Here is a 25,581-nt window from a genome sequence, read left to right as displayed (position 1 = left end):
GGGACGGTGGTCCCCAGAAGGCCATGGGCCAGACGGCTGAGTGAGCTCATGGCCTCCTGACACCCCAAGGATGTCCACATCCTAATCCCCAGAACCTACGAAAATGTGAACTTACATGGTAAACGGGGCTTTGCGAATGTGATCCGGCTAAGGGTTTTGAGATGCACACGTTATCCTGGATTATCTGGGTGGGTTTGATGGGTCTTTAGATGAGGGAGGCAGAGGGACATCTGACTACAGAAGAGAATTGTCAGAGTGATGCAGTGTGAAAAAGACTCAAACAGCCACTGCTGGGTTTGAAGGAGGGGAAGGAGGCCATGAGCCAAGGAATGCAAGCAGCCTCTGGGAGCTAGAAAAAATGAGGAAACAGATTCTCCCCTGGAACCTCCAGAAGGAATGAAGGCCTGCTGACACTTTGATTTTACCCCAGTGAAACTGATTGCAGACTTCTGACCTCCAGAGCCGTAAGATAATACATTTGTGTTATTTTACAACACTAAGTTTGCGGTAATTTGTTAGAGCAGTAATAAGAAAGTAATGCCTGAGTCTTGCCTTCCTGCCAGAATGCCTCGGATACAATGAAGACAATGAACTGCAGATACAGTGTGATGCTCAGCCCTTCAGGAGTCAGCAAAGCACTTCAGGATTCCAGAAAACCAAATGAGGCAATCAGGATGGACTTTCTGGAGAAGGTGACATCCAAATTGGGCCTCCAAAACCAAGAGAGATTTTCAAGAGCAGTACAAAGATAGACACAAAAAGGTCACTCCATACAGTCCCATGAGCCTAAGTATAACTATAATGCACTAAAGGCCCTGTGACCTAGGCATGTGCAATCTAGGGTGACCTCCATTAAGTAATAATACATAAGTAAAGAGGGGCCCTTACGCATTTAAGTCGGAAAATCTAGATACAATTTTCTAGGAAAACACAATTTACCAAAATTGATCCCATAAGCATACAAAGCTTAAACAGACCAATATTCATGGAAGAAAGGGAGAAAGTTATGAAGTAACTATAGTCACAAAAAAAGCATTAATCTGAGATGGTTCCACGGGGGATTCTACTAAATCTCTACAAAACAAATGGCCTCCATCGTTCATAAATTGTTTCAGAGCACCAAAAACAAATGAAAGCTTCCACACTTCTTTTGACGAAGCTATAATGCTAATATCTAAACTGAAAATAACACACACACACAAAACAATATTACAGGGCAATATCACATATGAATATGGATGCAAAGAGCCTAAATAAAACACTAGCAAACAGAATGCAATAACACTCTTAGGAAAGAATACACCACAACCAAATGAGATTTATTCCAGAATTTAAGGTTGTCATAACATTAGAAAACTATTTACATAATATGCCATATTAATATATCTACGCAGAAAAATTATATGCAAGCCTCCATGAGGTTGGAAAAGTGTTTGGAAGATTTGATACCCATGTCCAATTTTAAAAAATACACCCACACGGGCCAAATCTGAGACCATTTGGGCATCTAAGTAAATAAATATAGGATATTCATGGGGTAAAATAAAAATCTACAGTCCATGCAGCTAAACACAACCTTAGCCAAGTAATAGAAGTTGACATCCCCAAAAATGGGACAGACATACAGCATGTGCCTCCTGATAAGATGCACTGAGAAGAACACAACATCACTCCTTTCCTGCTAGACACATACACCCCAAATGCAATCATGAAGAAACGTCAGACAAAACCAAATTTAAAGACATCCTACAAAATGATTAGTCTATACTAATATTTTGGGGAAAAAGTGTGAAGATCAGGAAAGACAAATACTAAAGAACTAACCCAGATTGGAGAAGACTCAGGAGACATGACAGCTAAATGCAATATGTGAGTCTAGACTGGATTCTGTACCAAGAAAGCTATAAGAGACACTACGGTGACAACTGGAAAAATGTAAATGCAAATGGCATATTAGATAACAGCATTGTATCCCCTAAGTCTATCCTCACATTAAGTAAAAGTTCTAAGAAAATTTGTATGTATAGATAAAGGGACATGATGTCAGCAAATTAGTCTCAAGTGGTTCAGAACAAAGTATGTGTGGAGGGAGAGAGGGTTGGAAGAGGAAAGAGAGGGTTGAAAGAGGGAAGAAAGAGAGAACATCATAAAGAGAGAAAAATGTTCATCAGTGAATTTGGGTAACAGATATACCAAAGCTCTTTGCTACTACAGTATACCAAAATAAGCAGCAAACCATAAGTATGGGAGAATATTGTACAAGTAAAGGGGACAAGGATAACAGAGCAAATAGTTATTTTTGAGTCTGGGTGACTGGAAAAAACTGGTGAGAACATGGACAGGCAACATCAGACCAGACTTTGGTTCAGAAACACCAAGTTATTGGGAATGGACAGTGCCTGCAGCCAGCCACAAAGACGGGAGGCTGGGGACAGAGTGGGAGATACACCGAGTGGCACTGCTCCCAGCTGGAGCCAGGAAGGATCCCAAGGCAGAGAAAAAGAGCAGCAGGGACCTGGGACACCCTGTTTGGAAGAAGGGGTGGAAGAGGAGCTGACCATCCCTGGAGAGTGCATTTTATACACCAGGAACTAAAGGAGGCACAAGGAGCGAGGGGACCCTAGTGTCAAATGCCTCTGAGGGACAAGGGGCAAACCCCGCCAGCTCTGTTGTAATGGCATGACCTGGGGCAGGTCCCAGGTGGGAGACATCAGTCCACAGAGCCCACCTGATCTCAGAGGTAAGGCAAGGATGCTAGGAATGCTGGGCTGGAGGCCAGGAGGCAGGCAGGCAGCATGGCAGGTGGGTGGGACTTTCGTCCTCTGCCCCAGGTAATGACTGCAGGGGTGAGGAGCCCACCAGGTGGGGGCACTGCTGCTTCCTGCGGCAGCCTCAGCTGCCAGCCTGCTGACTCGGTTCACCCCTCTTTTCTCTCCCCCCACCCTTCCCAGGGAACACCGCAGGGAATCAGAAACTGATCAGAGGATTGGAGATCCTCTTCCCTAGAACACATCCAGAACAACACTGGTGATCAGCCGACCTCAAGGCGGGTGGCCGTGTGAGGGCAGGGACATCTGTCTCTCAAGATGTCCAGTGCTCAGAACAGGGCTTAACGCAGTGTAAAGGAACACTAGTCAAGCAAATACATCACCTAGATAAGAGGGCACGTTACAAGTGTAAATGCAGAAGGCTGCCAGCTGTGATGGCTCGCGCCTGTAATCCCAGCATTTTGGGAGGCTGAGGGGGGTGGACCGATCCAGTCCAGGAGTTTGCCAACAGCCTAAGCAACTCAATGAGACTCCTGCGTCTACAAAAAATTTTTAAAAAAATTACAGAGGCCTAAAAATATACTAAAAGACAACTTTAAAGACACACACACACACACACACAGAGTCACTGAAAGCTTAAAAGTATACAGAATTTAACTCATACTTACATGAAGCCTCATTTAAATACTGCCCCAGGCCTGGCTTATCCATTTCCAATTGTCTCCAGATCAGCCCAGAAAGCAGGACTACCGGAGGGAACCACAGGGGCAAAAGGTGTCCCTCTGAGGCGAGAGGGAGTGCCTTCGTGGATGGCCCTGGCAGAGCCTAAGAGGCTCACTTTGGCCAAGCCTTGAGGAAATCGCCAAGCTGCTTTGTGGAATGGCTCTGTTTTTACAAAGAAGGAAGGATGGGAGGGACACAGCATAGATCAACAGGTTATTCATACAGGAAGAAATTTTTTTAACTGACTACACAAGGTTTTTTAGAAGGTAACAAGCTTTCTTAAGTTACTAGCATTTTGAGAGGGTTAGGGCCCCAGCACTGTGCACTGGTGGAATCTGCCACTGGCTGCCTCCCTAGGATGCCCTCCTGAGGTACCCATGCCACCCCAACTTCTGCCATAGCTGTGGTGGCAGTGCAGCTGGCCCAGCCCCTCCTCAAGCATGTGACACTGGCCTTTGCTTTTTTAGCAGGTTTTCTCGCCTAGACGCCCACTCCCTTGGCCTGCACAGGAGCATCTCAGAAATTTGGGGGCCGAGAACCCCCGGATCACACTTCCATTCTCGCCATCCGTGGGTCAGGTCTGGGGAGCCTTCTGTGCACACTCCAGTGTTCCCTTCAGAATCAAGCCCGTTGCCTGCAGCTTGACACACACTCACTCACCTTCCGGTGGATTTTCCACTGGATGCCAGTGGATTTTCCTCTGCCCTGTCTCTCTCTCCTGCTTCCTGGAACCCCCTCCCTCCCGACACTAACCACCTGCACCCAAGTCCTCATCTCAGGCTTGGCTTTTGGAAAACCCACTCTATGGAAGTTTTCCATAGAGAGATGACACCTTACGTTTTAATAATACTTTCTACTTCATGAAACTGCATTTACATGAGATAATTTAACTCAATTTAACTTGCAACATGGAGAAGCAAAAATATCAAGACACGCATTCCCTCTCTTTCAGAGATGAGGAAAGGTAGGAATAGGAGAAACAGGCTGACTTGTCTCAGTGCCTCTATGTACTGGGAAGTAGGGGCAGGCCCTGCCCAAGGCCGCTAGGCCCATCCACGGCTGTGTCCATTCCCAGTCACACAGGTGGGCAGCAGGAAATGTCCCTTTTACAGCATCTGACAGACTCCACACAGTCATACAGCCTCTGGGGAATAACAACAGCAATCATCATAGTTTTATAGAGTGATATGATTGGGTTTTAGTTTTATTCTTCCCAAAGGGTAACTACGAATTATCAGCACACCACCCCTTCCTAAAGGGTGACTGTCCACTCACCCGACACCTCAAAAGAAAATCCTAAGATTTCCTCAGTCATTTGTCTAAAAAACACATAAAAATGGGATGGAGGTACTTGGATGAAGGCACAGTTCATATCAACCAAATGGCAGGGTCTGAGCTTCTCCTCAAAGCTTGTGAGGCGTAAGCTTGGAAGACAACGGCAAACGCAGAAAAGATGACGACTGAACACCTAGGGTGTAAAAGGGGCCCCGTGGGCTTCTCTGGAAAGCACTGAAGTCCCAGAAACAATTATCTGGTGACTTCCACAGTGCCCCTGCCCCATGAGCACCAGGGAGACAGGAAATGAGGATCCGGGTTCCCAGCCTCAAAAGAGCAGAGGGTCTGCTTGACCCTGTGTTCTTCCAGGATGGACCCTCGCTCAGCTGACCCCTCACATCAGCTCCAGATCCCTCCAGATGAGCCAGTGGGGACATATCAGAAATGCCACAGGGCTGTGCTCTTGCAGGGCACCCAAGAAACACCATGCAAGGTGTGTGGCCCCAGGGAACAAACTCTGAGCATTTCTTGGGGGACAACACTGAGAAAAGAGACAATGCTTGGACTTGAGGTCAGCAGAAGAAATAGTGAGTGCTTGGTCTGCTGACCTACGAGGTATGCATGTGGTTTTCTTCTCGTTATGGTGACAAGGTAGCCTTTCTGTTCCTCTGCCATGGGTGCCTCACTGGGCATAAAGCTGGGCACAGACACCATTCCTGGTTTAGTTTCTTAAACCTGAGCTCCCAAAAGAATAACACCAGAGGTAGGGGGCAGCCGTGAGTTGAGGGGCCAAGGCTGAAGCGGCCAAGAGCAGAGCAGAGGACAGCGCCCTGTGAATGGGACATGTGCTTTTCAGTAGCGACCCGAATGCCAGAGGGACTGAGGGCCTGTCTTGAAAGTCCTGCCATTACAAAGCCCCAGGGACATTTGCAGGACTTGGAAGGGAAGGCCTCCATCAATAACTGAGGTGACGGGTCAGTGCATGATCCGACTTTCAGATGATGAGACTATGACATTTCTGACACGCCTAAGTCCGAGGAATGAAACAGTCACACTGTTTCATGAGGGGTAAATCATTCATGAATAATTCATGAAACAGGGTCAGACAACGAGAAGGACCTAGATATACTACACAAAATCTAACACCCCCCCTTATAGCTTTTTAATACCAGCTATGGTCTGAGTGTTTATGTCCCCCTCAGATTCAGACATTGAGACCTAATCTACAATGTGATGGTGTTGGAAGGTGAAGCCTTTGGGAGGTGATTAGGTCATGAGGGTGGAGCCCTCATGAATGGTATTGGTGTCCTTATAAGAGAGTCTCCAGAGAGCCAGCTAGCCCCTTCCCCCAGATGAGGACACAGAGAGAAGGCACCATCTATGAAGCAGAGAGCAGGCCCCTCACCAGACACTGAGGTTGCTAGTACCTTGATCTTGGGCTTCCCAGACTGCAGAACTGTAAGAAATAAATTTCTGTTGTTGGTGAACTATCTAGTTGACAGTTTTTGTTATAGCAGCCCAAACAGACTAAGACCATTCCTTAGGCAAATGTAAAACAAAGAAAACGGGAAAATCTCCTTTTCCAGAAAGGTGAAGAAATCTCACGCCTGGAAGTGAGTGAGTGATCTGAGGCTTCAACAATCCAGCAGTTTTGGGGCCCAAATATTGGCCTACTGGGTGAAGGGCCAATGTTAACCTACAACACGGAGATGGGGGATCTGGCCAGGACCCCAGAGTGGCTGGGCAACCCCACCCATGGCACAGGGGGTGCAGGGAAGTCTGTCTGCATTCAGAGTTCAGGATACCAGCGGGACATGGGCAGGGTCCCCAATACAAATCCCCAAGCCTGTGCTACACACACAAGTAGATCATCCTGTGCTGCCGATGGCCTAAGGAGAAGCACTGAAGGAGAGATGATGTATGCACTTGTGGAAGAGCCCTGGGGCATCTGGCAGAAGCGCATGTGAAATGACTCAGCGAAGACTTTTCCATAATCCAGGGCACAGGGGACTCCCAAAGAGGGTAGAATAGCACTGGGGGCAGGGGATGGCGGTGAACCGAGGGACCAAGGCTGAAGCAGCCAAGAGCAGAGCAAAGGACAGTGTCCTGTGAATGGGACGTGTGCTTTTCAGCAGTGACTCAAAAGCCAGAGGGGCTGAGGGCCTATCTTGAAAGTCCTGCCATTAGAAAGTCCCAGGGAAGCAGGGCAGGAGGGAAAACACAGCAGCAGAATTTGAGCTCACAGTATAAAATTACAACCCACATGTGAAAGGGGGCGTGAGCTGACACTCCTCAAGAAATTCAGAAGCTGGTCAGGCAGTGGCTCATGCCTGTAATCCCAGCACTTAGGGAGGCCGAGGCAGGCAGATCTCAAGGTCAGGAGATTGAGAACAGCCTGGCCAACGTGGCGAAACCCTGTCTCTACTAAAAATACAAGAAAATTAGCTGGGCATGGTGGCACGCACCTGTAGTCCCGGCTATTTGGAGGCTGAGGCAGGAGAATCGCTTGAACCCAGGAGGTGGAGGTTACAGTGAGCCAAGACCATACCACTACACTCCAGCCTGGGCGACAGAGTGAGACTCCATCTCGAGAAAAAAGAAAAGAAATTCAGAAGGTGGAATCACTCAAAAAAGACTTCAAATAATTATACTAAAAAGATCTAGGCCGGGCGTGGTGGCTCACGCCTATAATCCCAGCCACTCAGGAGGCTGAGGCAGGAGAATTGCTTGAACCCAGGAAGCAGAGGTTGTGGTGAGCTGAGATCCTGCCATTGCACTCCAGCCTGGGCAGCAAGAGCGAAACTCTGTCTCAAAAAAATAAATAAGTAAAAGATCTAAAGTGATAAAGGAAAGGTAACGGCATCATGAAAGAATAGGACACTATAAAAAAAGACAGCAGTGGAAAAGAATCAGATATAACTTCTAAAAGTATTGAATATAATTGAGAAAATTAAAAACTCAGTCGAAGATTACATGGAGATCAGACCTAGTTTAAGAAAAATCTGGTGAACTGAGAAACCAATGACATGAAATCCTCTAAAATAGAGAACATAGAGAGTTGGAGACCAAAAACGCAAAAAGACGACACAAAACATGGAGGAAAAAATAGTAAGGTCCACATATATCAACTAGGAATTCCAGGAAAAGAAGTAGGTAATGGGAAGAGGCACATCTCCACGAGAGGGAGGCTGGGAAAATCACGAGTCCCAAACAGAATAAACATGGTAAGTCCACAGGGGATGCTGCAGAACCCAACAGCAGTCCTGCAGAGAAAGAAGGCAGAGCATTACACAGAATCTAAAATCAGAGGGGCCTTTTGTAACAAAATAGAAGCCTGAACACAGTACAGTAATATCTTTAAAGTGTTAAGACTCAACCTAGAATTCCACATTTGGCTAAATCGTCACTAAGAGTAAATGTGAAGGCTGAGCACCATGGCCCACACCTGTAGTCCCAGCATTTTGGGAGGCCAAGGCAGGCCAATTGCTTGGGTCCAGGAGATAGCAACCGGCCTGGGCTACATGGTGAAACCCTGTCTCTAAAAATATACTAAAAATTAGCCGGGTGTGGTGGTGCATGCCTGTAGTCCCAGCTATTCGAGAGGTTGAGGTAGGAGGATCCCTTGAGCCCGGGAGGCGGAGTTTGCAGTGAACCAAGATCACGCCACTGCACTCCAGCATGGGAGACAGAGCAAGACTCCGTCTCAAAGGAAAAAAAAAAAGAGTAGGGGTAAAATAAAGACAGTTTGGATAAAGCAAAAATAATAATTTAGCCATTTTCAAACCCTCATTTAAAAATGTTCTTCAAGGACATTAAGCCCAGGGAAGTGGGTTGCCAAGAAGCGATCCTGAGCAAGTTGACAAAGATATCAGTAAATCTAAATAATTCTAACTGCAAAACATGATTACCATTCATTGGGAAGAGACAGAGACAAAATGTGGTTAAATTAACAGATAAAAATAATGTGTAAAATCAAAGTTAAAGCATTTGAAGGCTCTTGTATTATAAATGAAAGAAACCTGATGCCTCAGACTTCCTTCATATAGATTTCTTTTTTTTTTGAGACGGAGTCTCGCTCTGTCGCCCAGGCTGGAGTGCAGTGGCGGGATCTCAGCTCACTGCAAGCTCCACCTCCTGGGTTCATGCCATTCTCCTGCCTCAGCCTCTCCAAGTAGCTGGGACTACAGGCGCCCGCCACCACGCCAGGCTAATTTTTTGTATTTTTAGTAGAGACGGGGTTTCACCGTGGTCTCGATCTCCTGACCTCGTGATCCACCCGCCTCGGCCTCCCAAAGTGCTGGGATTACAAGCATGAGACACTGCACCCGGCCAATATAGATTTTTTTAAGGCAACAACAACAACATTTTAATAGATTATCAAATTTCCACACCAGTGGAAGAGAGAAGGGGAACATTTTTTTAAAAGTTGGTCAAGCCAATAGAAAGAAACAAACCACAAAAAGAAACAGAAGCAAAGAAAAAGCATGTTATAGTAAACAGATAAAATATAAGGTGTTAGAAATAAAATGAATTCTAGCAATAATACTAGAAACATGAAAACACTAACTCTGCCAATGAAAAAACATATTCCCAAATTTGTCATTTTTTAAAAAATTTAAATATATCTTACTTTTAAGAAACATACATACATCATCACGACAGAGAATGACTGAAAATAAAACTAAGGGAAAAGAAACATCATGCAAACATTTACCAAAATAAAACCTGACTGGCAATACTAACGTTAGCTGAAAACATCTGGAAGGACAAAAGTATTACCAGGGATAAAAATGGCCCATTACATGATGATAAAAGGAATGGTTCACCAGCCCTATAGCTCCTACACCTGTGTGCACCAAACAATACTGCCTCACAACTTATAAAGCAAAGATCAACAGAATTAAAAGGTAAAATTGGCCAAGCCACAATAAGTTATGAGATTTTTAATATATCTCTAAAACAAATCAAGCAGGTCCAAAATAATGAGACTATAAATGATTCTGACATCACAGTAACTTCAGTAAATGGGCATATAGAACACAACAATTAGAAAATATATACTCTGTCTGCAGTAATTTGAGATTATATACTCTTTTCATTTATACATAAAACACTTAATACGTATTAAAACCAAACGTCTACATTCTAGGCCACGATGCAAATCTCTACCACTACCAGTAAATCAATGACGTATGGAATTCAGCATGCTCAAAAGCTTCTAATAAGCCTAATCCTCCTGTAGATAGCAACTATAAACTTGCGAAAAATGCAAAAATCCAAACACCTGAAGGTTGGAAGATATGGGTGGAGTCAACACTCGGAAGATAGGAACAGCACAGGAGACTGAGGGAAGGCCTGGTCAGTGCCATGCAGAAGGGGTAACGCTCCAACAGAAAGCTTGCAGCCCCTGGGATCTGAAGAACCAGAGGACAGAGTGCAGGGCAACAAGGCGACTGGAAAGTATGGGGGAGGCATGCTGGAAAGGAGAGATCCACAAAGGGGAAGCCCAAAATTCTGTCTATAAATTCTACCCAACTCTCAGGATGATGACTACATGGAAAAGAGTCTAGTTAAGAATAAAAGAACTGAGATTTGAGTTGCCACCCAAGATACAAATTCTGCAGTCTGAGTCCAACAAAATTAACTGCCAGCTAAAATACTCTCCAGAGTAATAGAATTCAGAATCTCCACGTTACATTTACAATATCCGGAACACAATCCAAAATTACTTGACACATGAATAACTTGGAAAATGTGACCCCTTTTCAAGAGAAAAGACAATCAATGTAGACCAAACCCGAAGATGACCCAGATGTTAGAACAGCAGACAAGAATTCTGAAGCAATTACTACCACAATGCTCAAGGACTTAAAGGAAAATGTGCTCATGATGGATGAAAAGACAGGAAATTGCAGCAGAAATACTGACACTATTAAAAAAATGGAAATATCATATGCACCACATTCTCCATTGTTATACATAGAATTATAAATTAGCCGGGCGCGGTGGCTCACGCCTGTAATCCCAGCACTTTGGGAGACTGAGGCAGGCAGATCACAAGGTCAGGAGATCGAGACCATCCTGGCTAACATGGTGAAACCCCACCTCTACTAAAAATACAAAAAATTAGCCAGGCACAGTGGCGGGCGCCTGTAGTCCCAGCTACTCAGGAGGCTGAGGCAGGAGAATGGCATGAACCCGGGAGGCAGAGGGTGCAGTGAGCTGAGATTGCACCACTGCACTCCAGCCTGGGAGACAGCGAGACTCCGTCTCAAAAAAAAAAAAAAAGAATTATAAATCATGTTGTAAAGATACCAAAAATTATATGAAAAAAGAAAAATTCAATTAATTTATAGCATAATATTTACTTTCTGACACATGCTGTGTTTACATATATTAACTTAATCATCTTAATTTTATAAAATACATGCAATCATTATCACCCTTTTACCAATAAAGAAATTGAGACACTTTAAAGGGGTGAAATAAATAACCCTAGGTCACTCAAGCTAGTGGTAGAGACAGGAAATCAAATCCAGTAAACCTGTGTCTAAATTCTTACCACTATACTGTACTGCCTCTCTAGGGAAAAGGTATGTGGCAATTACAGACTATTTAGAAGTGGGTACTAGAAATATTACATATGAAAATTTGTATGCACCTACAGGTGTGCTTACAGGGAAACCTTAAATACAGAAATTAAAAATGAAGATAGTAAAATTTACTGAGCTAGGTATTCTACTCAAGAAGTTAGGGAAAAAGCAACAGGACTAAACCTAGAGAATATTTAAAAAAGGAATAAAGGAAAAAAATAATAAGGATACAAATGGAAATTCAAAAATAAAGAAAAACAAAACCAAACCAGTTCTTTGAAAAAGTTAACAGACAAAACTCTGCAATAAAGATAAATGAACTAGATTTGCATTTATTAAGATGGATAAATCTAGAAGACATGATTGTGAGTGATAAATGCAAGCTGCACAGCATAAAATCATTTATGTAAATTTTAAAACATACAAAACAATACAGTATGCAGTTTATGACTATATATCATAATCGCTATAAAAGTATAAAAAACATGGAAAGGAAGGGTTCCCCTATGTCAGGTCAGTCTGGTGGTTGCTTCTGGGGAATAAGCCAGAGCCATGATAGTGGGTGGAGGGGGGAACGCCATCAGTCATATCCATAAATGTTCATTTCTCTCAAAAAAAAGAAGAAAGCATCCCAGCACTTTGGGAGGCCGAGGCAGGCAGATCACCTGAGGTCAGGAGTTCGAGACCACCCTGGCCAACACGGCAAAACCCCGTCTCTACTAAAAATACAGAAATCAGTCGGGCGTGCTGTGCTGGTGGGTGCCTGTGGTCCCAGCTACTTGGGAGGCTGAGGCAGGAGAATCACTTGAACCCGGGAGACAGAATTTGCAGTGAGCCGAGATCACGCCACTGCACTCCAGCCAGGGCGACAGAGTAAGACTCCATCTCAAATAAATAAAGAGAAGAAGAAAGCTCTGAAGCAAATCTGACCACATGTTAACATAGGGTAAGTCTGAATGCTGGCTATGCAGGTTTCTTTTTTGTGTTTTGCCTGTTGTAAATTATTTCATAATTCAAAATAACTTATACCTGCTACATTCATTTATGTCTTTACTGCCTATCTCCCCCACCAAACCCTAAGTTCTCTGGAGGCAAGGACCATACTATGTCATGTTCGCCATAGTATGCAAATCTGACCAGTGTCCGGAGGGTCAGTGAGAAGGGAAACTTAGCATATGACCTGAAAGCGCAACTTCCTGTCTACAAATACTAAGATTCCTTGATTTCTTGTGGATTTGCTCAAGAGGCAAGGATGGCAGATTCAAGAATACTAATGAGAGTCTTTAGCTCCCAGCTGAGTGCTCTGCAGGGCCTCTCTCTCCCTGACTTAATACAGAACAAGGGCATTGAAGTGGTCTCCTTGATAGTCAAAAATGAGCAGGTGAATTATAACCACAGCAGCTGCAGCAATAGCCGACATGGATTGGCCCTAAGTGGTAAGTCTGCATTAACTCATTTAATACTCACAAAAGCCCTAAGAGGTAGATGACATTAGGAGGAAACTGCAGCTCAGAGAGGGTGGCACCCTTCTAACTTGCCTGAGCTTACACAGCCCCTCAAATGCTTATCAAGAGTGTAACTGAATAGCTGACCAGTCAACGATGGTGTCTATTGTTACAGACAGGGTCCCTTTGTGTGGCCCATTTCTAGTTTCCTGTAAATGTGATTTTTACCTTTTAGACATTTATGAAAGTTCTCTTGAACACGCCCCCCAGAGTGGCTGGAGGTAGTTACAGCACCCCTGGTTCTCAGCGTTCCTCCGCAATTATCCTGCGACAGACATCGCCATCCCATGGTGCAGGTAAGAAAACAGAGGCTGTGTGGCCTAAACTGTGCACCACGCCCCCGCCCACTACTCCAGAACCCTGCCAGATTCCTATGTTGAAGTCCTAACCCCCAGGACCTTAGAATGTGGTTGCATTTGCAGACAGGGTTTTTACAGAGGTAACTAAGTTAAAATAAAGTCACAACAGTGGGCCCTAATCCAATGACTAGGATCCTCCTAAGAGGAAATTTGGACGGAGACAGGCAGAGAGATAAGACCATGTGAAGACACAGGGAGAAGACGGCCAGTACGGTTTGGATGTGTGTCCCCTCCAGATCTCATAATGAAACGTACTGCCCAATGCTGGAGGTGGAGCCTAGTGGGAGGTGGCGGATTCCTCATGAATGGCTTAGTGCCATCCCCATGGTGATGAGTGAGTTCTCACTCCATTAGTTCATGCAAGAGTTGGCTGTTTCAAAAGACCCTCACCTCTTCGCTCTCTCATTCCCTTCTCTCCCCATGTGACATGCTGGCTCCCCTTCATCTTCCACCAGAAGCAGATACTGACACTGTGCTTTGTGTACACCCTATAGCACTCTGATCCAAAATAAACCTCTTTTCTGTATAAATTACCCAGCCTCAGGTATTCCTTCAGGGCAACACAAATCGACTAACACAACAGCCATCTGCAAGCCAAGGAGAGAAGCCTGCAACAGACTCTTTCCTCACAGCCTCAGAAGGAACCAACCCTGTCAACACCTTGATCTCACACTTTTGGCCTCCAGAACTAGAATAATAAATACCAACAAAACAATAAATTTCGGTTAAGCCCCTGGGTCTGTGCAGCTTTGGAGCAGCCTCTTTGCTCCAAACACAGAAGCACAGAGACATTAAGGGACTCTTCTTCTGGGGTTACACCAAAGGGAAACAGAACTGGACCTCTACCATGGTTCTTTTTCTCTTTGTAGAATAGGTTAAGTTCTGTTATCATTGTTTTAAAAAATCATTGTGGTTATTTTCTAGTATTGTCTTGTTCATTTACAGCATTATAAAGGTAATGTCAATGAGTATTTGGTGGATACTATAATTCTTTAGAAACTGTGTATGCTAATAGTAAACTACTGATGTCTACTTATAGAGTTAACATTTATATGCAAATAAATATTTAAAATATTAACTTGAAGAAACTCAAAGTAGCAATTTAATGCCATTCCTTTTAGGTTCTGCTTCCAGTTAAGATATAGAAGGACAGGAAAGACTCCAACTACCACTTTTACAGCAAAGAACACTGGATACACTACAAAATCATATTTTATTTTATCCACTGGGAGAGCTAAGGTCTCAAAGAAGTGTAGAGAAACCAAATTTCCGAAGGATTGGCCCTTGCTGGGCAAAGATCAACAGCTACAGTTATCCCTGGGGCACAGGTGGAATGAGGAGCTAATTAGCATCTAAGCTGTGGAAATGAGGAGAAAACAGCCAATTGTTAACTGTGTGGGCTGGAATAATGGATTACACCTGGATTCGAGATGTCCTAAATCTACTCCAGACTTTTACCAAGTGTGTGATGGCTGGCAAAAGTCAGGACAGGGATGGAAACAGAGTGGTATCTGCATAGTCACATGAGTACTGGCACCTACGCTCTTTATGGGGAGAGACCTAAGCCTGCCATAAACCTTTGCAGCTAGTGGCGAACCCAATCCAAGCCAACCCACTTCAAATCCCAATTAAACAGAACGGTTGACCTCCTCATCCCAAATAAACAGAACGGTTGACCTCCTCATCCTAATTAAACAGAACGTTTGACCTCCTCATCCCAATTAAACAGAACGATTGACCTCATCCTAGCTGCCTCTTGGTCACCCTAAGTGGAGCCAGGTGAGGACAGAGGGTGTCATACAAGTAAGTGACCACAGAGAAGTGAAGCTTGGGTAAGTGTTACGTGATGTCCAACCTCCTGCTTTACTCATCAGCTCCACGAACTCATGTCAGTGATGTCTTTAGTGTTTAAGCCAGTTTGGTTTCTGTCATTTCCAACCAAATGAATCTTAACCCATTTATGCCTGAGGGTGCACATTTTGTTTGTGAAAACTCAGACCTTGGCGATGACCTTGAGCAGTAGGGTATAAATAACTGCCACAAGCTTAGCGTTCTAATAATGGAACACTAGGCATAATTGGTACAAAGCACAAGACCTGACCAATTGTGCATTACAGAGGATATACACATATTATACATGCAAATTCTTGCATAAATTAGCATACACAGTTTCTAAAGAGTTATAGTATCCACCAAATACTCATTGACATTACCTTTATAATGCTATAAATGAACAATACTAGAAAATAACCACAATGATTTTTTAAAACAATGATAACAGAACTTAACCTATAAAGTAGACAACAATGCTTCGCAGAAACCACAGCTGGAGGCATAATCACGTTCCAGTGAGCTCACCACCCCTCAGCATGTTGCGGGATTCCTATACTGTAAATGCTAATAGAAAATTACTCTTCTATTTCACCATCTACTTCTACCATACACATGTGAAATACACCATGGGGGAGGAGAGGAAGATTCGTAGTTACTTAAGAGCATGAAAATGCTGGGAGGAAGATTCTAAACTGAATCATAATGGAGAAATTAAAACAAGCACAGAAGGAAGATTAAAAGGTTTGAAGTCAAAATAACTTTTTAAAAATCAAGGAACATTTCAAAATATGCAAGGTACCATTTTAGTTTGCCAAGTTCCAACCTAGAGTGCTATTTTATGGATCCGTTTATCAGGCCCCCAAAATAAGGAGCAATGTAGGAAACAGGATCAGCCTGTCCCCTCGCCTGAAGCCCCAAAGACCATTAGAAATGCAACCTCAGTAGTATCCAAAGGAAAGAAACAGTTCCCAGGTGGCCTTTGCTGTGTCAGTCCTTCTAGCCACCAACCTTGCTCAGACATAAAACCCTACTCAGCACAGCGGCTCACCTAGGTTCACCTTTCAAGTACACCGAGTGCTTCATGGAGGAAGTTTCTTAGACTCCTGCTCACCGACAAGAGCCGGCAAGGCTACTCTCAGACCATGTCCAAGGCTATCATAACACAGGGTCAACAACAGGGCACGAAACTATGGCTGCCGTGTTCAACCAGCAAGAGCATATTCCCATGGGAAATCTTGGATTAATCTGATTAATCTTTCTAGGAAAGATTAGGAAACTTCTAGGAAACTTAAAGAATGTACTTTGCAGATGTCCCAGTAAATTAATTTTCCCGATTTCTAAACTCCTGATGTTTGAAAGCTAATCCAAACTAGATAGTGCCTAACTGACTGCTCCTTAGCTCAGCCTATGAAAAGGCCCATTGTCATTCTCAGGACAGCCACATTTACTGAATATTTCACGCAGTGCAAGAAAGACCAGAAGCAAAATATGTAACTCTCCTCTGTGTCTGTGTTGCTGACTAGTGCAGAGCCTGAGTCTGGCACAGCCTTAAATACGCACATCACTCCTGCACCAAAAAGCAAGCTGATCCAAGGTTTGAGACCAGGGAAGGAGAGATTGCATTTTTAAGCAAGTTCAGAAATTTCTCCCTACAGTCTTGCATGGCTGCTCTTGTTTTAACTTTTTCCAGCACATCCACCCCACCCTGATTTTGTTTATTTCCTCATTAAAGGCTAAACAGTCTATCAAAAGAATGCCTCAAAACTCTTCTTAGGGACAGAAATGCAAACACAAGCACCATTTATCATGTTGTCAGTGATCCTCAGTATCGCACCACTAAAGAGGATGGAAGGTGGTCATTAGACAAACATCCCATTATGTCATCTACAAGCACGCTCAGTTCTGACCATGGACCAGCGGCTGCTGAACGGTGGCATGAGCAGAGGCAACAGTGAGAAGAAGGCACATCTGTCCTTTGTTTCATTGCATGGCCCTGCTTGAAGGTGCTCAAATGGGAAAATCCACTCCCGATGGCCCACAGGTGCTATTCCTCAGGTTTAACAGTCCTTAGTGATAGGGTTTTCAACACCAGCTGAACATCAGAACCACCTGGGAGCATTTACTTTGCCAGATGTCCCCAGGATGTCTAATTAAAGTGGTTCTCTGTGGGTGGGACCCAGGCGTGAGTAGCTGTTAAAGCTTCCCAGGTGATGCCAAGGTACAGCCAGGGCTGAGAACCCCTGCCGTAGAGAAATCCCTCTGCCTCTGTGCTGGTATGTCAAGACAGAACTAGGTAGGGTCACGGGCTCAGGTTAAAAATAGCACACTGCAGGGGGCAGGGCGTAGTGGCTCATGCCTATAATCCCAGGACTTTGGCAGGCCAAGGCGAGAGGATCACTTGAGCCCAGGGGTTCAAGACCAGCCTGGGCAACACAGCGAAACCCCATCTCTACCAAAACAAAAATGAGCCAGGTGTGGTGGTGCACACCTGTGGTCCCAGCTACTCAGGAAGGAGGATCACCTGAGTGCAGGAGGTCAAGGCTGTGACATGCCATGATCACACCACTGCACTCCAGCCTAGGTGACAGAGTGAGACCGTGTCCCCCCCAAAAAAAAAGCCATACTGACATCAAGCCCACACACAACCGTCAGACTTACCAAAAACCCTGTTTCCTATTAAAAGGTATTTTTTAGGTACTAGTAATTTTATGAGGTCTTCCTTACTTTTGTAAGGATGCAGAAAGAACAGAAAAACTCTAATGTCTCCATTTGAGACTCAAAGCTCTCTTGAGGTTTCAGAGATGCCCTCTATCCAGCACAATCACCTCTAATACCCACCTTGCCCACCCAGACCAGGCTAAGGAGAAAGTCAATGTACTTCCATCAAGTCCACACACAGCAGCTGAGCTCAACTGCAAAACTTGTTTACAAATAACAAGGTAATTCTAAAGCAGTCACATAATTTATTCCGAATGTCACCAGGATACTAAACCAAGACACACTGTTTCCAATGTCACCAGAATACTAAACCAAGACACACTGCATTTTCATACAAAGATAAGTCTTTAAACTACAGAAGCACAACCCCCAGAAGTCAGCGGTGGGGTCCCAAGATCTCCTGGGAGGAAATGCCGCCTGTGCTCCAACTTCATCTGGGGACATTTGTAGCCCCATGAAATGTCCTTAAACAGGTGACAGGTCATCCACATTAGGGTTGTTCAAAGACAGACCCAGAGTATAAGAGCCCCACGTTCCTCCCCACACTGCATCTTAAAATCACTTTTAAAAACACTGGCACCCAAATCACACCCCAGACTAAAAAAGATCAGGATGTTGGGGGACAGGCCAGTGCATGGCATGTTTTAAAGCAGTGGTTCTCACACTTTAGCATGCATCTAAATCCCCTGGAGGACCCGTGAAACTACAGATGACTGGACCCTCCCCCAGGGTTTCTGATTCACAGGTCTGGCCTGAAAATGTGCATTTCTAACAAGTTCCCAGGTGATGCCGATGTTGCTGGCCCGGGGGCCACACTGCAAGAATCAAGAATCAAATCACAGCTTCGGAGGCGCCCCAGGTGGCTTTAGTTAGTGCAGCCAAAACTTGGGAGCGCTGTATTATTAAGAGTGAGCTCCTGGCCAGAGCACCAGGGGATGGGAATTCTTATCCAAGCTCGGCTACAAGGTTTTTTGGACCTCAGCTTGCTCTTGATATATAAAATTGAGAGACTGCATGAAAGAGAGCCTGGGTTCCTTGCAGAAACAAAACGATGACTTTTTCAAAGGACTGCCGACATAAGACACATAAGAAAAGGAAGTGGTCTCAGGGCAATAAAACAGCTTTTGAAATACAGGGGAAGGTAAGTTCTCACTCACGTGGCTTCAGTGCACTTGGAGACACATAAAGGATGCGGGCTGTGCGTGTGCTCTAAGCCAGTCATGCTGCTGCCCCGACTCACCTGTTAGAACCTTGCAGAGCTGCCCGGGTCTCTGGGCCTCGGCAGAAGGGCTGGGGGTCAAGGACCATTTGCGCCTGATCAGATGCTCTCGTCCACTGAATGGGCCCTGGGAGTTGTTGAGGGGCTGGATGAGCACCTGCTCCTGCCCAAGCTGAATGAGGCCAACCTGTCCAGAAAGGAGAAGGAAATGCGACATCGGTCATCCTCACTCACACACGCCATGGCCCCCCGGAGGCGCAGGCAAGGCCACCTTGCTGTGATTTGGTTTTCCATGTCTGGGCTCTTTTCTTTGCAAATGGGTCAGATTTACCTGAGCCCAAGAGAGAGCTTCTGTGTGACTTACAAACATACCACAGAGCAGCTGCGTTGGGGGTGGGGGTACAGAGACAGATACAACAGCATCCATTTTCCATGTTGGCTTTCAGGGAAGATGAACTACTTCATTATCTAATTTTTAATTTTAAAATTATTTTTTAAGTTACTTTAAAAATCATCCCCCCAAAAGTCCACCTGGGAGGCAACACTGAAATTGTTGGGAATGACATTTATATCCCTAATGGAAAAATGTATCTTATCCCTGGGTATATTAAGAGTAACATTAGTACTGTTTTGACAGCATGAAAACAATTTGCCCTCCTTCAGCAAGCACCTGCTGCTAGTTTCCCTTCTTATGTGGAGTCAAAATGGTAAATCTCTCAAGCAAATCGAACCCAGGCAGGGCCAGGGGAGGACCTGGTTTGTACACAGATCCATGCAGTCAACATCCCCTTCTCCTGGGAACAATCCCGAACTGCCTTTGATCGTAGATTCAGGAGATCTGGCGGATAAGTCTCAGGGGGCCATGACACCCTTTCTTGGCTCCCTCTTCCACCCTCACTTTTCAAAAGCCATGACACACTACACCATTGGTTCTCAAAGCCTAGCGTGCACCCCAATCACCTGGAGGTCCTGCTGGAGCCCAAGAATGTGCATTTCTAAGAAGTTTCCATGTAACACAGGGACCACACTGGGAGAAGCAGCACTCTCCACCACACGCAGAGCTAACTCCAGTCTCAAGTATAAAACTCACTTAAGCCAAATGAGATAGACCCCCCTCTACGTTCTGAAAGGACGCACCGGTACCAAGATTCCTGGAAAGTAAATCAGATCAACTGATAAGATCGCCTACAACCTTGCGTCCCCAAGATACAGGGTGAGGCCATACTTACCGCTCTAAGCATATTTCAAGGTTTCCATTTCATTACAACTCTTGCCAAGAACAACTCAAAGATTTTACTGCCCAAATAAAACTGTCTCAAAGTGGCACTGCATGTCCTGCAGGAGAACACAGCTCTCCTCCGTCTCCTTTAAAGTGAAAACTTGAGTTTGTTCACTAGGAAACTTGGGGAAACCGAAGAAATGGAAGAGGGTGGCCACAGTGGGATCTCCAACACGGATCACAGAGCTCCAAGATAGCTGTGCACAACGCAGCCTCGGTGCAGAACACCTGAAAACTTCCGCAGTCAAGATAGAGTGGGCAGGGTACGGCGCAGCGGGTGGGATGGAGCCCCACGTGGGAGGACCCCCCCCCCCCACCTGCTCCCTAGAGGATACGCTTCACTCTGAGGGGCTGGACTCATTTGGAAACACCCCGCTGTGGGTCAAAGCCCCCCCAGGATCTAGCACTTTCAAAGCTAGTTATTATTCGTTCAGTCTAGAGTTTGCATTCACAAACCCTGGCATAAAAAGCAGTTAGCTGTTGGTTCTAAGGTGATACAAATTTCTAAAGACAGGGAGATCTCACCTTGGTGAGAAATCCTACACAAACACACTCCTATATACATGCAAAGCATCACTTAGCACCGTAGGGAAGGTTTTTATTTACAATTCTCAGGGGCCCCATGTGCTGGTTTCTATAAACTTAAGGAAGAAAACAGCAATGCTGGGAAAGATGGACGAATGGACTAGTGGATACTCGCCCTGGCAGCCACTTGCCCTCTTGGGCCCCGACCTCGAACAGGGATGTGGCCAGGAAGGAGGGGTTGTACAGGGCCCTCACCCTGGGAACCTGCATGAGGAAGGGCCCTGCCTCCTCCTGCCTGTCTCACTGTACCTAGGCTCCTTCAAGCATCTGTAACACTGCCATTGTCAGCACGCCACCCGTGGTCAAACGTCCTGGGGAGAAGCACCACCTGTGCATTACACAGTCTCACCCCAAAATACCCACCAGCCTTCCTTCTCTCTCCCTGACCTCGCTTCCCTAAATAAACCCTCCTTTCCTGCAGCCCCCTGCACTCTTACATTCCAGCCCACTACCCCATGTTATAGCACATTCTCACGACCTAACAGTTTGTTCCATTGAGGTAAGATCAGAATTATTCCTCCTGTTTTTGCCAACGCCTGCCACATAACAGTTACTCAAAAAGAAAAACTGCGACTGAAAACGCAATTACCTGCATGGACTGCCTGCAGCCCCCTTGCTCAGGGCTTCTCACCCCCGGCTACATATTGATATGATGTAGGGAGCTTTGAAAACTCCTGATGCCTCAGCCCCTACTCCAGGCCAAGTGAATCAGAATCTCTGGGGTGGAGCCCAGGCACTGATATTTTTTCAAAGGTGACCAGGAAAATTCAATGTGTAGCCAGGGTTGAGAAGCGCCGCCTAGCTTTTAACTGGGTGCTGGAGACCCTGGACACCTACTGCTTTGATCCCATGTGGAGACGTCCTCGGATTTGGAACCCAGGCCTTCCTCTGTGGAGCTCTGCCCACTGCCCTTGCTTCTAGCCCACCACTGTGCGTGGCCCCAGGAGCTGAGCAGGGCTTCTTGGATCTGTGTGACTCCTGCAGTCACCATCTATGCGGAGAAGGGAGACTCAGGGAAATGTTTGTCCAAGGCCTCTTCTGTCCCATTGATGGTGATGAAGAAACCCCAGCGATGAGCCTGTGCCTTAGATACAAGAGGCCTGCAACCCTCCTCCAAAGAGACAAACTTTGTAGAAGCAAATGCCTATGGCAGACAGAACTGGCAGCCCCGAAGCCCCTTGGTTTTAAGGGATATAATAAAGCCCCCTATGAAATGGTGCTCTTAAAAGAGAAATCTTAAGTTTTGCAGGATTTGGTATGCTATACTGTAAGTGTGGGTCAAATAAAATGGATCGGGCAATAACCTGATATTTCAGCAGTTGTGAGTGGTTACCTTTCAACTCTCTTTGTTGTGGGTACTTGCTTTGAAGGGTTCTATTAAGACAGAGTTGTAAATCAGGCATTGTTCACTCCAGATCACCTCCTGCCTGAAGCAGGACTAGCTCTCACTGCAGTGTGGAAAGTGTGAAAGACATAGAGGTTTTTATCACCTAACTTTAGCACGTGTTCTCGGCATAGCTTAGAAAATGCAGTTAAGATAACAGAGAAAGTCTGTCCTGTATGCTTCAAAGCAGCATGCCTCTGTGGGAGGGGACAAAGTCACAGGATTCCACAAAGACCGCAATGGAATTCCTTTTCTTCAGGAGTCTGCAGCTCCTCAGTTAACACGAGTGGGTCTTAGGTCTCCTTCTCTAAGTCAAGATGGGTTGAGAGGATAGGCCCAACGGGGTGGTGAGTTTGCTTCCTGCAGGGATCAACCTGCTTCCAAGAAGAAAAAGCCCCCCTGTAACTGCAGATCCTCCCGTCCTGCCTCTGACTCTCCAGCGGGCACGCACCTCTTTCCATGGAAGGAGCCTCCTCCACACAACACAGCCATATGAGGCTTCCCAACCTGCACCCCTTATGAGGCACCACCCGGAGGGCCCCTCCCCCGGTCCCGCCGCCACCTCGAATGTGAAATGCCTGAGCACAGATGCTTGGTCTTCTTCCCAAAGCAGGCCTCTCCTTGGTAATGTGGGGGTCCCTCGCTTCAGTGTCAGCCCTTTCAGACCACTAGTCAGTGCCAGCCAGCCAAAAAGGACGGCCAGCCTGCCCTGCAGAGTCCCTCTCGTGTGGTCTTCCTTCCTTTCTGAGGCTTGAGCCTGGTCACCTCCCTGCTCTAAGTGCTCCCCTCGTCCAGTCCTCCCCATACGGCTAGCCCCAGGATTCCCCAACTACCCGTCCTCCATTGCCTCCCAGCCAGTGACCCTCAGAGTGCCCTCCCAGGACGTCAGCATCAGCATTCCCTGGGGAACTTGTGAGAAATGCAAGGTCTCAGGCCCACCCCAGACCTGCTACATCAAAAACTCCTGGACGGGGCCCAGCAGTCAGTTCAACAGGCCCTCCAGGGGACTGTAACGCCGGCTCAAGGCTGAGAACCACTGCTCTAGGATCAAGTCCAAATGCCTTTGGTTGGCACCCAGAGACCTGCCCCATCTAATCCACATGCCTGCCAGTTCAGTTCCTCCATTCCCATCTCTCCCTTAAAACCACCACCCCACAAATCCACTCATGGGCCCCTTATCTCAGGACAGTGGGGCCTCGGTGACTTTTCAGTCACTCCTCCCTCCTGGAATCTGAAGCCTACCCTCCTCCCTCCCCAAAGCCCCGCCCTGCCCAGTTCCAGGCTCCAGCGCACCTACCTCCAGGAGGCTGGTACTGTCTTCCCAGACAGGGCCTGCATTGTCTTTCTCTCTGAGCCTTGCTAGGCGCCTACCAGAGCATCCTGCACATGGCAGGTGTGTGATAATGATCTGCTCATTCAGGCAACAGCGATGACTGATCAGCTGATGTATAACTAGAAAAGTCTGGGAACAGCCTGCGGGGCGGTAGAAGCAGCCTGTTTTTAATGCCTCAATGTGCCACGCTCTCACTAAATGATTTCACAGACTTTATCTTGTTCCATTCTATCAACAGCCTTGCAGGGCCCGTGTTATTTACCCCTGTATGGCTGCAGGCAGAAAGGTTCAAAGGAGTTAAGTGACTTGCTCAAGATCACAGCTCCAAATGGCCATACAGTTTCATTTCCTAAGAAGCAAGCATGTGACTAGGCATCTGGGGACCTGTGCACAGAAGCAGGTCCAGGGAAAAGTTAACCAACGACTCTGCATGGTTCCCCCAGATGTACGGGCTGCAAAAAAACATCTTCCCCATCACACACATCCAAGATCAGGCAGCTGCAGTATTTCAGAGTTCAGGAAATAAGCTCGAAGAATGCAGTCAGTCAAAGAAGACTGCTTCAGTTCATCGTCCCATCTTTTACTTCTTTTTCATTTGTTTTTAAATGTTGTCAACTAAACAAAAGTTCAAAGTGGGAAAATCTAGTATGTGTCCTAGACGACGCTGGTGGGCAGCTTGGTGCAGGAGCAGTCAGTGCCTGGCATCCTAAGAGGAGTCAGCCCAGCCCTGGAGAGCTGCAGCTGGATGAAGCCCTGGGCAATCAGGAGGAACACAAGAGTATGACGGCTAGAGAGGACAAAGGGGGACAAAGAGAAGCCACCATGAGGCCACAGGAATGTTGCTCCAGAGGTGGCAGCCAGAGGCCTTAGAACTTTGAGTAGTTCCCTCCAATACTTCTACGCCTCTAAACTTCACGAAACTGTCTTTGCCCTTCTTCCATTCCTGCCAAAGTGCCCCTTAACATCCACTCAATTGTTTCTTTTTATAAAGTTCTATATATGTGCTTTGTATTCTCCAAACATATTTATTCTGCACACGATCAATTCCTCAGCAATACTTAGGACTACGTACCTTCCTCAGACCTGTCTCAATATAACGATGTATTATAATGCAGTCCCTTCCAATGCGTCTCTACACCATAAAATTTCTGACAAGACTAATTCCTACTCAGCTGTTCTCCACTGAGTAGGCTGCATTATAAAGCTGGGAAATTTTGTAAATCAATCAATCAAAAGGGTTTGATAACTCTTTTCTAAAGAAAAAGGTAGTAACATCCCAAACCTGCTTCTTCATCACAGGAGTTGTACAAATGCAGGCTGCCCTCTTAAAAGGGTCCCCAACACGTCTAACCTAAGCTGCCTACTCATCAGCTGGCTAAGCTCACCCAGGCTGGAGTGCATTGGCGCGATCTCACCTCGCTGCAAGCTCCGCCTCCCAGGTTCAAGTGATTCTCCTGCTTCAGCCTCCCGAGTAGCTGGGATTACAGGTGCCCACCACCACGCCCAGCTAATTTTTTGTATCTTTAGTAGAGACGAGGTTTCACCATGTTGGCCAGACTGGTCTTCAGCTCCTGACCTGGTGGTCCACCCGCCTTGGCCTTCCAAAGTGCTGGGATTACAGGTATAAGCCACCGCACCCAGCTGCCCCCATCTATTCTTATCTGGACTACACTTGCTCCCCTATAAATTAGAGGTGAGCATTCTCTAAAAGTTCTCAAGGGGACTGGAACAGCTGTACAGAACTATGGATGTCCCATGTGCCACAAATGACGTGCTACCAACATGGACACATGGTCTGCAGTCAGGCTGACCAGTCAGAGTGAGGGTGGGCTGGGCCACCAGACTGACCCCAGTGATTCCAAATAAGAGTCCTACAGCATGTGGCTGTGACAACAGAGGAGCTATGGCAGGAGGATCCCTGACCTCATAGTCCTTCAAGGTGGACTGGAACGCGGTTATGGCTTAATGTTTTGCAGCCCACAGCTCCTTGGTGGTCTGTCTGGTCTC

The 25,581-nt window shown here is 46.0% G+C and overlaps 1 protein-coding gene across 1 annotated transcript in view; it reads right to left on the bottom strand.

Moving 5' to 3' along the window:
• The window catches only part of ADAMTS17 (ADAM metallopeptidase with thrombospondin type 1 motif 17), a 361,454-nt gene that overhangs the window by 331,672 nt on the left and 4,201 nt on the right, over nt 1-25,581 (bottom strand). The window contains exon 3 of the mRNA XM_032175346.2: nt 19,015-19,180. Coding sequence (XP_032031237.1) covers nt 19,015-19,180 — 166 coding nt within the window. The remainder of the gene's footprint in view (nt 1-19,014; nt 19,181-25,581) is intronic.

This window comes from Hylobates moloch, unplaced genomic scaffold, assembly GCF_009828535.3.
Source record: "Hylobates moloch isolate HMO894 unplaced genomic scaffold, HMol_V3 SCAFFOLD_14, whole genome shotgun sequence".
Taxonomy (NCBI): domain Eukaryota; kingdom Metazoa; phylum Chordata; class Mammalia; order Primates; family Hylobatidae; genus Hylobates; species Hylobates moloch.
The sequence above is the reverse complement of the archived record's forward strand: the minus strand, read 5'-3'. Positions and strand labels throughout refer to the sequence as shown.